Raw genomic sequence first — 13412 nt, forward strand, 5'->3', positions numbered from 1 at the left:
GCCTTTTTTTTTTTTTTTTGTGCAGAAGGTTAACTTCATCAATGGTCTGTATAAGAACTTTCTCAGAGTCCAGGCAGAACTATGTGGTGTAAGGGGCTGTCTAATTATACGGATGTTAAGAAACCAGGGAAATTTCCCTTTCAGGACTTAACTGAAAGGATTTTCCTAAAGCTGATGTTTCTATTTTTTTAGAATGAGTCATTTGTGTTTTCATGTGATATGATGGGAAGGTAGACTTGATCCCTTGATTTTTTTTTGTTTTTTACCTCAGATTCATGCAATGACTAAATAAATCTATGCACACAGAAACAATTTCTAAGACCATCCAAGCTCATTTCACGGAGATTGGGGGTTGATGTAACAGGTGATGTGCAAACATGGAAAGGGCTCTCTTCATGAAAAATGGAGATTGAAGCCCTGAGGCAAGCATATATGTGACGTTTATCCTTGTTGATGTCAAAATGCTGCTGGGAATGATTCTGATCACTGGGCCAACACATTCCTGGGGAGAGAAATAAACGAGGCTGCCATTGGGCCAATCAGGTCCAATAGTTAAGAAAAAGGTCTTGGCAGGTTCCTCTATTGTAACTTGTCCATCAATGGAAGAAAAGAGAGACGGTGTAATTATGCATCTGGATTTACCAAGGAGGATGACGATAGTAATAGCATTAACTCTCCAAAGGCGCCTGAATATGGCCCCTAAATCTGGACTCAATTTCTGTGGACGCCAGTGAGCTTTGGTGTGCTTATGCTTGAAGTGCTTAAAAGTTAGCATGGACAGAGCCAAAAGGCAGCATATGGAAACTTTGGGAACACAGCAGAAGATAAACCAATATTTGGAGAGCATGTTGAAACAGTAACCCTTAAAACAAGCTGTCAAAGGGGAAGGTGCCTGCAAAACTTTGAAAGCCCCATCAAATAAATTAAAACGTGGTTGTGTAAAAAGGCAACACCTTCTGCTCTAGCCATTTTAGGCCAATATAAAAGAAAATTAGAAATTGGAAATCATTTGCTGCTAGTACGCATGGATTTTGTTAGTGTATAATAAAATAGGCATTCTGAAGTTTGCTTTTAAAGAGGAGACTCTGTGACCTTTAAGACGTTTTTCTTAACTCTCTCGTCTCAAATAGGGATTCTCAAACTTCTTTTATAGTTCTTGCTGGTTCGAGGTACCACCCTAGGTCTGAGAAAAGAGACTGAGGTTGAGGCGAGGGGCAGAAACCAAGTCCTGTTCCTGGAATTACGGGCTTTTTTTTTCCCCCCTTCACTGTTTATCTATTCTGCACCACTCAGCTGTTCTCTGTTGCACAGAAATAAAAGTTTAGTTTAAAAAGTATGTTAGAACAAAGCTGCAGAAATTGCCTGGAATTTCCTTCATTTTCAGCCATCTGGCTTTCATTGCTTATTTCTTTCCCCTCCTCCACGTACGTTTACCAAATCTTTTCAACACACACTGGCCAAGCTATCAAATGCTTATAATTAATAACAGTCATGTTCTTTTTTTTTTTTTTTTAAAGGTAGTGCTTTCTGGCTCTCTTTGGGCTGTTCATGTCATTGCTAGAATAAACCAGGGAGATGGTCAGTAAAACTTAATAAGACCTAGTTAAATAAGAGAGAAAAATCTAATCAAATTTAAGTCCTAAATACAAAAAATTATGTTTTATTTCAAACTAAAAGTATTGCTCACCAAGAAAGGAAAGAGAGGAAAAAGAGAATTTTTTCTGCGTTCCCACTATGATCCTATCTTAGAGATGAAGAATCTGAGGATTCAAAAAGGTATATAGCCTCTTAAAGGTCATGTATGAAGCTAATCATAAGAGAGCAGTATCTGAACACAGATCAAAATTTATCTGCTGGATTTTATTTTGGTGGTCTCAAGGATGGGAGAGATTTTTAGTACACATTATTAAGTGAAAAATCAAGTTTCCAAGTAATATACATAATATGTTCCAATGGGAAGAAAACCTATATATGTATATAAATAGATGTTCATGTTCATATATGTATATAAATTCACAGAAAAAGGTCTGAAAGGTATATACTAAATCATTAATAGTGGTTTATCTCTGGGGAGAAGAAGGTTCTGGAACTATAGAGTATGGTGGTAAAAAGGGGATATGTGTCTTTCTTCCTTGATTACTTCTGCTGCATTTGACTTTTAAAGAATGAGAATATTCATGTATAATAACTTGCATAATTATAATATTCAGAAAGCTTCCGTATTGGGAAAAGCTTCTATATTGGGAAAAGCTTCCATTTTGGGAAAAGCTTCCGTTTTGGGAAAAGGAGACCAACCTTTCTCCTAATGACTGATTTTAGTTCCTTTTTGGACATTTCTCCCTTAAACCAGTCTAACTCACCCATGAAGGTGAGCAGGGTGGAGGGGCTTCTCAACACCAATAACTCAGATGGTGGTAAAGGTAACAAAAATAATTTTCCTTCCTTGTAATTATAACCTCTTTGCTATTAACGTTGATGCAATATTCTCATCGTCAGCTCACAAGTAAAAATGGTCCTAATTTCTTACCAATTTTAGGCAAGGTTGTTAAGGGGGATGTACTACTTTCCGTCTCTCCCAACAATCAAACTACTCCTTGGGTAATGCTAACAATTCACTCAGCCTCCATTATGTCCATTCTTTCCTCTATTAAAGTTTGCTCTCTTACTCTTATCTTGGGGATACTGTGCTATACATGGCTCCTAACATAAAGGATTCCTTATCCTAAGTCTATTTATATATTGAATTGGTATTTAAAGCTTTAAAGTTACAGAAGGGACTCTAATAATAGCACTTTCAGCATCGTCTTGTGGGTGGAAGAGAGGGGATAGGTGGATGGGCTGTAGAGATACACAGCACTGGTGTCTTCCCAGCTATCATTAATACTCGGATCTAAATATTACTCCTTATACATTTGGTCCTGTCTGTTATGCCCATGTATTCAATAAACACTTACTAAGCACCTGCTGTGTGTCAGACATAATGCCAACTGCTAGTTTCATAAGAGAGGAGGATTTGGACACAGAGTTGATAGTGAGGACTTTAAAATATAGTCCTCTTTAATAGATAACTACTATTTTTTTTTAAAGTGCCCTCAAAATGCTGGCAGTCCATGCTCATGCACACTCACACGCGTGCACGCGCACACACACACACAAATTGGAACTATAAGAAAACCTCCAGCTTGAGAATACCCTTCTTGCTGTGGATAGCTGGGTGTGAGACTGTATTCATCTAAACCTGGAGAAAGTTGGGTACGTGCTTCTGATACCGGCTCTGCTAGCCACCCAGACTAAGTCAGGAGAAGGTAAATTTAATCTCAGAAAGACAGCCCAGATGGGACATGCCCTCCAGGTCTATGGCATTCTCTGATCTGATAACTCTGACCACACATAGAGGAAAAGTGGTTCCCTAACCTGCATAGCACTGACAACTGCCTGGGAAAGCTACTTATCTTAACCAGCAGCCACCTCTCAGTGACATAAGCCCGGTGAACAAGACTAGAAACATCATTTCTGCATGTCCCAGAGAAAAATGCTATCGTGTTTTGAACACATGGACATCAGTGCAGGCCAAGAGCCCATCAGAGGATACTCTAAAATGTGCAGGGATCACTGATCTGTGCACAAGAAGAATTAAAGATTTAAATGAAACTGAACAGAAGGTGCTCGGGAAAACAACATGCTATTATGTCCCTACCAGACCCATTTTCTCTTCCATGTACGTCTATACCTCTTTTCCGAATGAGAGATTGTTTTCCCCCTGACAACATTTTGAAATATCTCATGGGAGATGCATCTCCATTCATTTCTCCCTTTTTAAGATGAAAATTTGACTTCGGCCCTTTAACACAAGATGAAGAGTATGAGTCATCTCAGGCCACTGTATGTTGGCCCTTTCTGTCGTTTTCATTAGCATCAGTCTTTAAACACTCAACTATGGCTGGTTGGCCCCAAAGCCCCTGGCTGTGCCCTGTAAGAGAGGTCTTGCCTGTCAGTCTGACAATTGGCTGGTAGAAGATCAAAGTACTAAGTTTATCTGGAGCAAATGCAATAAAGTTAAGCCTAACAAGAGTCCTTGTCTGGGAGTCAATATAAAGGTCACAGAGCAAATTAAGCTCATCTAATTTAACTGTGCTCTGTACTTTGAGGATGGGAAATAACACCTTGTGTCCTATCCCTTCTGCTGCCCGGGGAGGATCGTGTTTAGTGGCTGCAAATCCCACAAGATCTTCAGCTGGGCCCGGGTGCCGACTCCTCAGCCCATCACAGCATTTGGATGTCATTACAGCCCTGGAATGTGGTTAGACACTTAGGCTTGTTTTTAAAGTGACGGTAAATAAGTGGAACAGAAATGACATCAATTACCAGCCCACAGCAGTAGCTGTCCAGTGCGTCTGCCTATAGACTAACAAAGAGTCACGGGATATTTAAGCAGGATGTAGTGACCTCAGATACAGCCTGTTCGTTTTGTAGACGTGGAAACAAAAAGGGCAGACATTTTCCCAATGCCACACAGCTCGTGGGTGACAAAGCTAAGATGAGAACCTCTGGACTTCCTAGCCAAGGCCCTTATAGGCTGTCCATGCCAAAACTACTCTGCTTTTTCCAATTTGGAAAGAATGTAGTCAAATAGAAAGGGTTAGTATCCCTTGCCTGTGCAGTTAGGTTTGCCCAACTGGAGAACTGTGAGGTTAGGTTGGAGATGTGTGACTAGGTTGAACAGGGAGAGGAAAGAGGTCTTTCAGGATTCCATGCACTGAATCTAGCTCTTTCTGGGTCTAGCCCTTGAATCTATTCTATTGACTGCTCTTCTTATGGGTGGGGTGCTGCTCCAAGCAATGGCTGACTGCTTTTCTGGTTGCTGTGGAGAAGATGGCACCAGTGGCCCTCCTCACTTTTGTGTTGGAAAAGGGATTGCCAGTTCCCCCATTTAGATCACTATATGAGACATCTCTGTGACCAGAAGAAGTGTCACTATAAGCTTGTGCCCTGATATGACCTGTAGTCTGGACCCTTTAAGTTCCAAAGGAAGGCATTTTGCTGAGAAATAAGTCAAGCTGTATCCGCAAATTATTGTCCATTCCTGAAGGCAACACAGTGCTTCTTCCATGTTACTTTGTAGGAACAGAAGAAATATTGTTCTGAAAAAGCATTCCTCTTTATAGCTAGGATATGACCTTATCTTAGAACATTCTTCATCCCATCAGCAGACCTGAAAATCTGGCTTTGGTTCTTTAAACATCTCTCTTTGAAACCAGAATCATTGATAAAATGGTTTAGCTTCCACAGAGATTTGTTCCAAAGAAGTATCTGCAGGCAAGTCTCTCAAGACACCATAAAATTGTGTGGACTAAACCAGTGATTGGATTGATTAAGACTCAAGGTTGGGTAAAAATGAGACCCAGGCAGGACCGAACAATGAAATGCTTCAATTGATTTTATGCATGTGGAATGACACACATATACTCCAGAGCATGCTATAATGAATCTGCATGCTGTGTGCATACAGATTTCACAGTGGATCAATTATACCACCCAGTCACTTCAGTTTCTTATACTCTGTAATCCATTACTATGGTGTGAGGGTTTGGGACCCAGGCTAAAAATGGCAGAGATCCTGAAGTCTGTGGTTGCTTCAAGTTCCCTTCAGGAGACAACGGCAGTGCAGCACGAGCACATTCCCGTCATGCCACGGGGCTCATTCCAGTGCATAGAGTCTTCTGGACTCTGAGCATGACCATTGGGCTAGAATTCCAAAGTCCTGGTTTCAATTAAATTTAAGTGGATTTGACTAAAAGTTTTAACTGATGCTAATTGGTTTTCAAAACACTGGGTTTTGAACAATAAGCATTCTGGTCTTGCCCACGGACAGATGCACCCTACTCTGAACATGCTCCTGGGTAGCAGGGCAGGCACTGTGCCCCTTACCTGGCGGGGCAGGGATCCAAACTGCAGGATTTGAGGAGCCGTGGGGGCCGGCGGCTGGTCACACACAGGTTCTCATCAGCAGGCTCCCGTGTCTGTTTGTTCAGGCAGCTCACCACAGCCTCCTGGACACCTGCGTACAAATCACACTGTCAGGCCGGAGTGGGCGTGTGTGCAGTGATGAAGTGTAGACAAGGCAGCTGGTGGGAGGCCTCTGTGATTGGTAGGACTCTGGCTGCATGTCAGAGATTGCAGCTTAAAGCCCAGGGCTGCCCATCTTGTCAAGCATCGCTCCATCAGAGAGTAAGGACTCATGAGCTTGTGCCTCTATAAACATGCCTCTTGAGGAGGGCAACCTCCTTAATGGGAAAGCTTGCACCAGTAGTGATGAAAAGCTTCAAAAAATGCCACCAAAGTTATAGAGCTGCCAAAGTTGAAATGTGATAATTTAATGCAGGAAAGCAGAGTGACAAGAAAAAATGTCCCTAAGACCTGCACATGTAATATTTTAATCAACAGGCTATTGCTGTATTTGGAAGGGAGGCCACGAGCTGCGTTTTAATATCTAATATTCTGTAAACTGCTGTTCTCCTGGGGCCTCACACTGGGGACTCCAATCTTTGCTGGTTTCCTTTTGATTCTAGTTCATTTCTTTAGTGACCTGGACAGCTTTGGAAGTCGGAACAGAGAAAGAGAACAAGGTGCACAATGACTAAACCCATGAAATGCAATCTTTTCTACATCTATGGGAACCAATGTTCCCAATGACACTGGCATGTCTCTGACATGGAGCTAAGAAAACCGGAGTTTGAGCAGTGATTGGCATAGAGTTACTGGCTAGTCTTTCAAGATGGTGTGCAGGACCCCTTATGGAAATCTTCATGGAGCAAGGGAACATTTAGCTGGGTACAGTAATGACCAGAAACTTCATTCTGGTGCCCACAGTCAAAATGAGAGTTGAAATCTATGAGTTGTACATCATGAGCCAGGTATCAATGCTAAGAGCATGACATGCACCATGCAATTCTCTCCACAACTCCATGAGGTAAGGACTATTTTTATACCATTTTACAGATAAGGAAACTGAGGCTTAGAAAGCTGGGAAAACTTGCTAAGGTTATGTAGTTGATCAATGGTAGGCAGTTCCTAGACATTTATCTGGGATAATTTCAGCAGGGTCAGTGTAAGGAAGAGGCAAGATAAAAAAAAAAAAAAAAAAAAAAAAAGAAGAGGCAAGACAACATGTTCTTAATATTCTGCTTTCAGTCATACATAGCTGTGTATATAAATATATGTGAAACTAAATATATCTATCTGTAGTTAAATATTTGTATATGGTTTTGGCAAAGTATGTCACAACTCACATAGTTTTATATATAAATTTACATTTTCTTGTTCTTATTTCTGTCTTGCTTTATCAATTAGTACCTAATACAGTACCATTGCCTCACACTCACTAGCCTTGCTGCTTCACACTTCCCATCTTCTCCACATTTCTTCAAGGAATTATGACTCCAGTCAATGGTCTAATCCTTCCTAAGGTGACAGGAGACTGACTGAGGTCATTCAGCAAGACCACCATTTAAAAAGTGACATTTTAGAGCCAGAATCTGAATCACCTTTATTTCTTCCCAGAAGTCTGATGAATCAAACATTTTAAAAAATCAGTCACAGTATTTACCTTGAGGCCATGAGGTAAATTTTCTTTTTTCCAACCTTTGAGCTTTGAAATGTAATTTAAATCTATCCTGGCCAGTTCAGGGTGGAGCATTTGCGATTTATACTAGACATTTAAGCTGTCCCATCATATTCTGTAATGCTGGTGACAGGGTGTTGCTCTCTTGGTTGCAGCTGGGATGAGCCATTTGAAATTTATGGTATGATGATATAGCAAAACATTTCACAAGAAATTGTTGAAATCATCACTGATACTTCCCTCTGGAATAGTCTGGCATTATTAAGGTAATGACGACAAGGTGCTGGATGAAGCTAACTCTTCCATACAAAACCTAGAGCTGTGGTTATATTAGAAATTAGGTTTTTAGTTCATTTGCCTACCTGGTAATATTCAAGAGATTGTAAATGTTGCTCTAAAATAAAGTATATATATATATTTTTTCAGCTACTGAACATTTTATGAAACTGAGTCAATGATGTCAGCAGGCAGTGATCACAGGCCTTGTCACCTGTCCTACTTGAAAATGCTTCAGGTGTGGGGATGTGTAGGGGATGTGCTCTGTTTCTAGTTTGTGACTTCCTAGTTTGTAGAACTTAGGTTCTTCTAAGACTGCAAAGGACAAGTGTTGCAAGGGCTTGCATTTCTAAAAGGATATCAGTATAGTCCTCTCTTAGATATGTGGAATACCAATTTATATTACCCCAAACCAATAAATCCTCGCCTAAGATAAAAATCACCTTCGAGGTGGGTAAGTACCAAGATTAATGAGCATTCCAGAGTCACTAAATCTGAATCTAACATTATAAAACAAAATACTAGGCCTCTGACACCATGTTAAATGGCCATTGCCATAGGGGCCAGTTGCCTAGGCATTCTTAGGAGGGGCCTGGGGTGCTGAGGGAAAGTAAGGACAGAGCTCTGTCATAATTAAGGAGTATCTGGGACCAGCCCTGTGGTCAACACACAATACATTTTTGTGGCATGATGAACAAAATGCCTTAAGGGCAGGGCATTCTAAGCATAGTGCTGTTTAGACCAGAGGATGTAGTAGAGGCATGCCTGGGGTAAGGAACATGGAGGGAGGGAGCTGCCCTGTAATGGGAGTGTGGGAAGTTGCAGGAGGGAGGGCATGTGAAGACCTCACCTGTGAGGTCACAGCATACTTGGCCCAGCGGTGTGGGGCCAGGATGTGAGAAGTTAGCTCATCAAGTGCGTGCTATTTCCAAACAGGCTAGTATATGCACTTAGAGGACATTTTAAACCAACACAGAACACATGTTTAAGTATAGTACTTCACAATTTTGCGTTTTCCTTTCTTGACAGAAGCAAAGGCAGGGGAGCGGCAGGTACAAGACTTCACCTTTCATTCTTGCTGAAATAAATTTCAAGTTTTCCCTCAGGTCTATTTTAATGTTGATTTTACCATCTAGGAGTTCAATATAATAAAGCTGTTCAGGTTCAAAGCCACTCTCCTCGACCACACCTATTAGCTGCTCACATACGGGGAAATTAAAATATAACAAGGAGACGATAGTAGGATTCAGGGCACATATCTGAGCAGGTTAGGCTCAATCTTCCAGAAAAAGGGATTTTCAGTGTTTATATCTGCCAGAATAGCATAATTGTTACATGATATTTGATGACAGCTTGGGGAAACACAGCCACCAACTATAGCCTAAATTACTAACTAGTTCCTTCTGGTTGCTACCTCTGCTAGGTGAAAGGTTACTTCTGTGTCTATCCAGTTTCTGCTCTTGAGATAGAGAAGACAATGAAATTAGCTTGACCAGGCTTACAATCCAAAATTGATTTAAAGTCTATCTGTTAATCCTGCATGTTTTTGGTTGGTTTCAGCAAGAATGATTAAAAATATATATAACCTTGTGGGTTGTATTTTGGTGAAAGATCAAAGTTGATAATACAATGTTACTGCCAAACACTGACTTCAAAATATACATGTCCCATACAGTGAAATGATTTTTTTAGTGCATATGGGCATCATATGGACCATATAACCCAAGCATATTTTCACCACTTTGGAATTTTCAACTCTAACATTTTAGGTGTAAATATATTACCTTGGCACAGTTACATAAGTGTAGGTAAGTGTGCACAGTTGTCGACAGTTAAAGCCATAAGACATTTCAGTAACTTTACCCTGCCTTGGATATAAAGGATGTACAATTTATGTTGTACAAAGATGCTCAGTTCCTACAGGCAGAGATCAATTGTATATCAAATGTCCAAATCTTATTTCCAAATTAGTTATCTTCTGAAAACATTTGAAATGAAAAACATTCCACATGCTCTCTACGCTTTGAGTTTTATACCTCTGGTTGATCAGCAGAGTGTTTAGAATCTCAAAGATAAAGGTATCTGGTTATTTATTATTCCACGACTGTGTCTAGTTTTTCCATCTGCTCATAGTGTTCCAGGCTTGACTTGTAACTGAGAACCATAACTAAGAGACCACAAGTCAATTTTTTTTCCAAAGCACATTCATTTCAGACTAGAGATAATGATCATTCCATTCAGGTGATTGTGGAAATTGGGGATAAACACACACCATCTGAACTCTTGAGTTCCTCATTATATTGGAAAGAAGCCACTGTGGCAATCGGCTGTGGTCCTCCTACCTAACTTCTCAGCTCCTGCCCAGGCTCAGAGATCATCAAAGCTTATTTAACAGTCTCCCTTCGTAAGCATGGAAGAAAAGATGTCCTCAGTGGGCCTGGAGAACCCCTCAAGAACAGAGATTAACTGAGTTCCAGGAAGCTCTTCCAGAATCAGATGGAAAGATTTAGGTTTTAAAAATAACAGGGCCCTCCATTAAAACACTTAAGAATTTCATGGTTTGAAACTGGAAGACTTAGAAACAAACAAGAACCTCAAGGTCAAAACTATTACATGCTTGCTAAAAGATCCGATGCAGAAAAGGGATTCTTTGCTAGTATGTGCTTGTTTCACTATTCATCCCTTTTCAAGTGCTTGTGAACATTTGGGGCACATGTACTTGCACATTCTCTGTAATGACCAAAGACGCCTTTTTAAAAGTTTCCAAAATGTCATGGTTCAAAAAACAGTTTTGGAAAGTAATTTTAATATACTTTTTAAAAAATAACAGTTGAGAAACTTTGCTGGCAATGCAGAACCTTAATGTAGCAAAAGGGGTTACTGATAATCAGTGAGAGGGGTCTGGCAGGAAATTAGCCAGCATTTCCTCACCTATCAAAATCTCTCTTGGGAGTGGATGTGGGAGGCAGTGGCATTACGAACCTGATGTCTTTTTTTAGAGTGTAAGAAGGATCATAATCTTAAAGAATTTATTGTTGACTTAGATGCCTTCCTCTTCCCGTATGACCCTTTTATAACACCTGAAATAAAGAATCACTGAGTCTATTGTGATCACCGTGGAATATCCCTAAAGAACCAGGATAATGTACATGGACACATTTATCATTAGTTAAATGATATTCGTGAGGGGAAAGCCTCAGGAATTCTCTAAGTGCTTAAAGAAGTGTCATGCGCTAGAAAGACTCTAGATAGGCAAACAGATCAATAGCAGGCCTAATCGCAGCTGCCCCTCACTAGCTGTGTGATTTCAAGTCACTCAGCTTCTTTAGATCTTCGTTTTCTCATCTGTGAAATGGCGGTGGGGTCAGACTTTAAAGTCCTGTCCAGTTCCAGGTGACCATAGTATTAAGTGCCCTTTGTAGACCCTTTTTTGCTTTGTAAAGGGATATTGCTTTGGGAAATCAGCTGAGTAAATCAGAGGGACTCTAACCTATTCTGGGGAAGAGCAGAATGTTTTGTCATCTTGGGCCTTGGTCCATACCACATGCACTGAAGCAAGGAGATAAATAAAACTGAATGTCGAGAGCACTGCCAGGTCAGTGTCAACTGGGTTTCTCAGTCAGATGCACCAGGATACATTGCAAAACATCAGAATGACAAGTGAAAGTAAAAGCATGAGTTGTGTTGGCCACTCACAGCTGACAGCCTGAGCGCCACGCGAGCCCAAAGGGAAATACATCTGGGTTTCATTCCGTGTGCTTTACATTTAGAAGGGCTTCCTCCCCTCCGCCCCCTGCTTATCATTCCTGGGCTAGAGGCAGTCACATGACACAGTCTCCTGCAGGGAGAGGTTATAGAAAAAGGACAAGAAGATGGTGGGGATCTGGGCCAGAGTCCCCTTCTTACCTCCTCCACACGACTCGGAGCACTTGGTGAAGCCCTCATATTCCCAGTCATACAGCTCGTCGAAGTCCTGTAGGCCACCGAAGAGGCCATCTGTCTCTTCTGGGGTCAACTCAGGAACTTCCCCATGGCATGGTCCTGCGTAACAGGCACGCTGGGAGGCTGGCTTGGGCCCTTCACATTCGTCAACAGGCAGGTCAGCCACGGACTGGGAGAAAGGCAGGAGCACCTGGCACCTCACCATTCGCACCTGGGTCCCCACACCACAGGTAACCGTACAGGCCGACCAGGCTTCTGGGATGAACCTGCAGTCAGCAAGCAAGCAAGAGGACAGGATGAGAAGCCCCAGGCAGGAGACCGTGGGGGCTGTGGGGGGCTGCATCCCACCTGTCGCCACTGCCCAGCGCTGTCCTGGGATGTGCTCAGGGCTCTGACACCCTGTCCCGCGATGGGTGCTTCTGTTTAGTTCATGAGCTCGTTTGCCAGTTTCTGGATTGGTTTTTTTGGGTCATATGAACTCCCAGCTGTAAGACATTCCAGCCACAGACCACCTGCTCTCTCCCTGCTTTGCACCCACAGTGGTAGCTCTTCAAAGCAGGAAATCGGTGGTTTCTTCTCTCTCTCTCTCCTCTCTCTCTCTCTCTCTCTCTCTCTCTCTCTCTCTCTCTCTCTCTCTCTAAATCCCAGCACTTGTGCCTTCCACAAGATGCTGGCTATTCTTACAGCAGACTAATACTGATCCTAAAAACTATCACAAAATAAGCCCTTGGAGATATTTAAGGAAGGTTTTTAAAAAAATTTTTTTTTGGTCTGGATCTCATATTCTGTAACTTTCTTTTGCTTTTCTGTTCAATGTGCTTCCCAAGATTTATTTATATATAGAAAGAGGTTCTTTTTTTGTAAGTTTCCAAGAATGGAGCAGAGTCTTGTTCCTCACACATTCTTTGAATTAGTCTGGACTACAATACTTTTTATATCGTAGAGAAAAGCTGTGCTACAAATTTAAATCCACAGACGTGTCACAGTAAACAAGAAATTCTGCATTCAAGTTTGTTCAACAGCTTCTTTTCCCCCAGCCCCTCAGAGGAGCCACACTAGTGAGAATTTGGTTTTCCTCTGAGTTTTCTCTATAATACAGGTCAATATCCAAATTCCAAAAAAAGACTTTCTTTCCCACTAATCTACAATGGCTTTGACTGCAATGACCTTGAGAGAGACTTAGGGAGAAAAGCCCAAGAGGGAACCACTAAGATTTTCAAAAAGTTAGTATAATAATCTGGAAAAATAACTTTGGAATAAAACGTTTTTATTTTTCCATGATCCTACTGCTTTCTCACAGAGACTAGTGCTGAGGAGGCATGCAAACCTGGTCTCCTAACCTTGACTTTGGCAGAAAACGAAAGAACTGATAAGATTATGGCATTAAATCCTAGCAAGTGCAAATGGTTCATATCTAGTTTAGGGAAATAAAAATTCTAGCAGGAAACCCTATCCAAGTTTTCAAATTGGAAGGATCATAACAAAGATGTTGCCTGAGCCTGGGCTGTGCATGGAGCTGGCCAAGAGAGCCAGACTCCTCCAACCCCCAACAGCTCATGGTGTCGAAGGCCTG

The 13412-nt window shown here is 41.4% G+C and overlaps 1 protein-coding gene across 3 annotated transcripts in view; it reads right to left on the bottom strand.

Annotated features, from left to right (window-relative positions):
• Positions 1 to 13412, bottom strand: part of ADAMTSL1 (ADAMTS like 1) — an 882039-nt gene that overhangs the window by 176032 nt on the left and 692595 nt on the right. For all 3 annotated transcript variants that reach the window (XM_041761627.1, XM_041761624.1, XM_041761625.1), the window contains 2 exons: positions 11804 to 12105; positions 5929 to 6058 (listed from right to left, as the gene is read on the bottom strand). In XM_041761627.1, the coding sequence (XP_041617561.1) occupies positions 5929 to 6058; positions 11804 to 12105 (432 nt within the window). The remainder of the gene's footprint in view (positions 1 to 5928; positions 6059 to 11803; positions 12106 to 13412) is intronic.

The sequence above is a fragment of the Vulpes lagopus genome, chromosome 7 (genome assembly GCF_018345385.1).
Source record: "Vulpes lagopus strain Blue_001 chromosome 7, ASM1834538v1, whole genome shotgun sequence".
In the NCBI taxonomy this organism is placed as follows: Eukaryota; Metazoa; Chordata; class Mammalia; order Carnivora; family Canidae; genus Vulpes; species Vulpes lagopus.